We start from the raw sequence: 2,175 nt of genomic DNA, 5'->3' as shown, positions 1-2,175 counted from the left end.
TGCTGCTGCCGGGAGGGGTATATAAGGCCTCGGGTAGGCCAGGAGGCTCGTGTTGGTGGGGCTCTGCTGGGCTCCGGGGTCCTGGCCCTGCCCCGGGGCTGTGCCCGGCTGCTCTGCCGGGTGACCGGAGGGGTCTGGGGGTGACCTCTTGTACTGACCCCCTGCAGTCCTCCCACTTGAAGACCTGTGCGATGTCTGCCGTTCTCCAGCCGCCGGGACCCTCCTGAGATCTTTGTGAGCTTTCAAAGGTTATTTTGAAGATGAAGACTCTTGTCTCCAGCGAGATTTTGAAGATGAAGACTCTTGTCTCCAGCGAGATTTTGAAGATGAAGACTCTTGTCTCCAGCGTTATTTTGAAGATGAAGACTCTTGTCTCCAGCGAGATTTTGAAGATGAAGACTCTTGTCTCCAGCGAGATTTTGAAGATGAAGACTCTTGTCTCCAGCGAGATCGCCAGGTTGCCGCAGCTGATCGGGATCCTCAGGTGGCTCCCGTGGACCTGCCTGTGACCAGTTTGCCCAAGACCTTCCTCCACTGCGGGTGATGCTCCGTGTTTGCTGCCTCTGGACTGAAGCTACTCTGTGCGCTGTGGCAGACCCTGTTAGGCTGCTAGTGCTGATCTAATAGAGATCTCAGTGCTGCGGCGTCCTGGCTGACCTGTCTGGGGCTGCGATCTGGGAGACTTCTTCAACTGACCTAGAGAGGGAAGGGGGGAGCAGGGCAGGGCGGAATGGATGTCCCTGCCCCTCTGCCTCAGCTGAATGCTAGCCCTCAGCTGGCGGCCACTGCTTGGGGCCCGGAGAATGCGTTTAGCTCGTGCCACACGGCTGCAGGCACTCACATGGCTGTGAAGTTCCTACTGCGAGGCAGCTGCGTTTCCATGCCCTGAGCGGCGACTTTGGGTGTGGGATTCATCCTTTCCAGAGCTCTGGCAGAAGATCCTGAGCTGTTGGTGGCTGTGCACTGAGATGCTGATACCTTCTCAAAGCAGCCTGGCCAGTGAATGTCTGCCTGAGAGCCGTGGAGCAGCAGTTCAGACCTGCAGATCTGGTCTGCAGTGGACTGGGCTCACCCCACGGTAGAGCAGAGAAGGCTTTGCCATGAGCAGGCGGCTCCCAAGAATGGCCGTGGGTCGTCTCCAGTCGAAAGCTGGGTAACGACTCGGAGCTGGATACTTCACGCTGCAGGGAGCTCGCTGTAAGACTAATGTGACTGTTGTGCTGGTTCCAGTCTCTGACCCCGCGCCTGTCCTTCCACAAGATCCAGCCTCCCTCGGGAGGCCTGGCAGCCAGCCAAGACGATGTTCCGTTCCTGATCCTGCAAGCAGACAGAGAGTCCTGCTCTGCTTCAACCAGCTAGAGCTGATGCCAACCAAAGTGCCGCCGGGTCCTGCGGAGCTGCTCCGCTCTCCCAGAGGGAGATATCCAGACACAGGGACCCGAACATACTGAACGGTGGTGCTACGAAGCAAATTAAAGACCACCGAGAAGCTCCTGACCACTAAACTACCGCTGTCTTCTGGATATCTGCTGCTGAACTTCTCAAACAACCATAGACTGTATTCTGATGCCTCCCGAGTCTCTCAGCCAGCGCGTCCGACAGCCTCCAAATATTGAAGTCCACCTGGACTTGAAGCCAAGCAAGCGTCCCAAAGGCACCTTCTGGGTCAGGCGGTCAGTCCTGCCACCTACAAGTGATCCTGGCCAGCCCCAGCAAGCCCGTGAGGGTGGATGTGACTGAGGAGCTCTGCAGAGCAGGACGCCACGGTGCCCCATCCGGAGCAGGCAGGGATTTGAAACTCGACCTTGGTCCTTGGGACGGGGTCCTTGCAGTGCTCTTCAAACCAGGCTGGAGAAGGGCCAGTCCCTTGAGTGACTGCAGATCTGCCACGAGCTGGAGCGAGTCCGGCAGAGGCAGAGGGAGCCGGACCTCTGTCAGTCTGGAGAAGAGGAGGTTGAGGGAGGGGGATCTAAATCACTGCCTGGGATGATCCAGGGCCGGGAGCAGAGAAGACGGGGAGGTGCAAAGCAGAGGGGTGAAGCGGTGGGTGCGGGCTCCTGCGGGCGCCAGCGTAAATAGCACCTTACGCTCAGCCGTGGGCTTGGGGTGCTGCCCCTGGCACCCTGAGCTGGCAGCTGGGTCTGAGGGCAGGGGCGCTGCCCGCGGCCCGGCTGG

At 59.2% G+C, this 2,175-nt stretch overlaps 1 protein-coding gene across 1 annotated transcript in view; it reads left to right on the top strand.

The window, feature by feature from the left end:
* The window catches only part of LOC103916900, a 20,071-nt gene extending 19,562 nt beyond the window's left edge, over positions 1–509 (top strand). The window contains exon 6 of the mRNA XM_009323967.1: positions 249–509. Within this exon, the coding sequence (XP_009322242.1) occupies positions 249–509 (261 nt within the window). The remainder of the gene's footprint in view (positions 1–248) is intronic.
* The last annotated feature ends 1,666 nt before the right edge of the window (positions 510–2,175 follow it).

Source organism: Pygoscelis adeliae, unplaced genomic scaffold (assembly GCF_000699105.1).
Source record: "Pygoscelis adeliae isolate BGI_AS28 unplaced genomic scaffold, ASM69910v1 Scaffold585, whole genome shotgun sequence".
Classification (NCBI taxonomy): domain Eukaryota; kingdom Metazoa; phylum Chordata; class Aves; order Sphenisciformes; family Spheniscidae; genus Pygoscelis; species Pygoscelis adeliae.
Note: the sequence above shows the minus strand (reverse complement) of the source record. Positions and strands in the feature narration are given on the sequence as shown.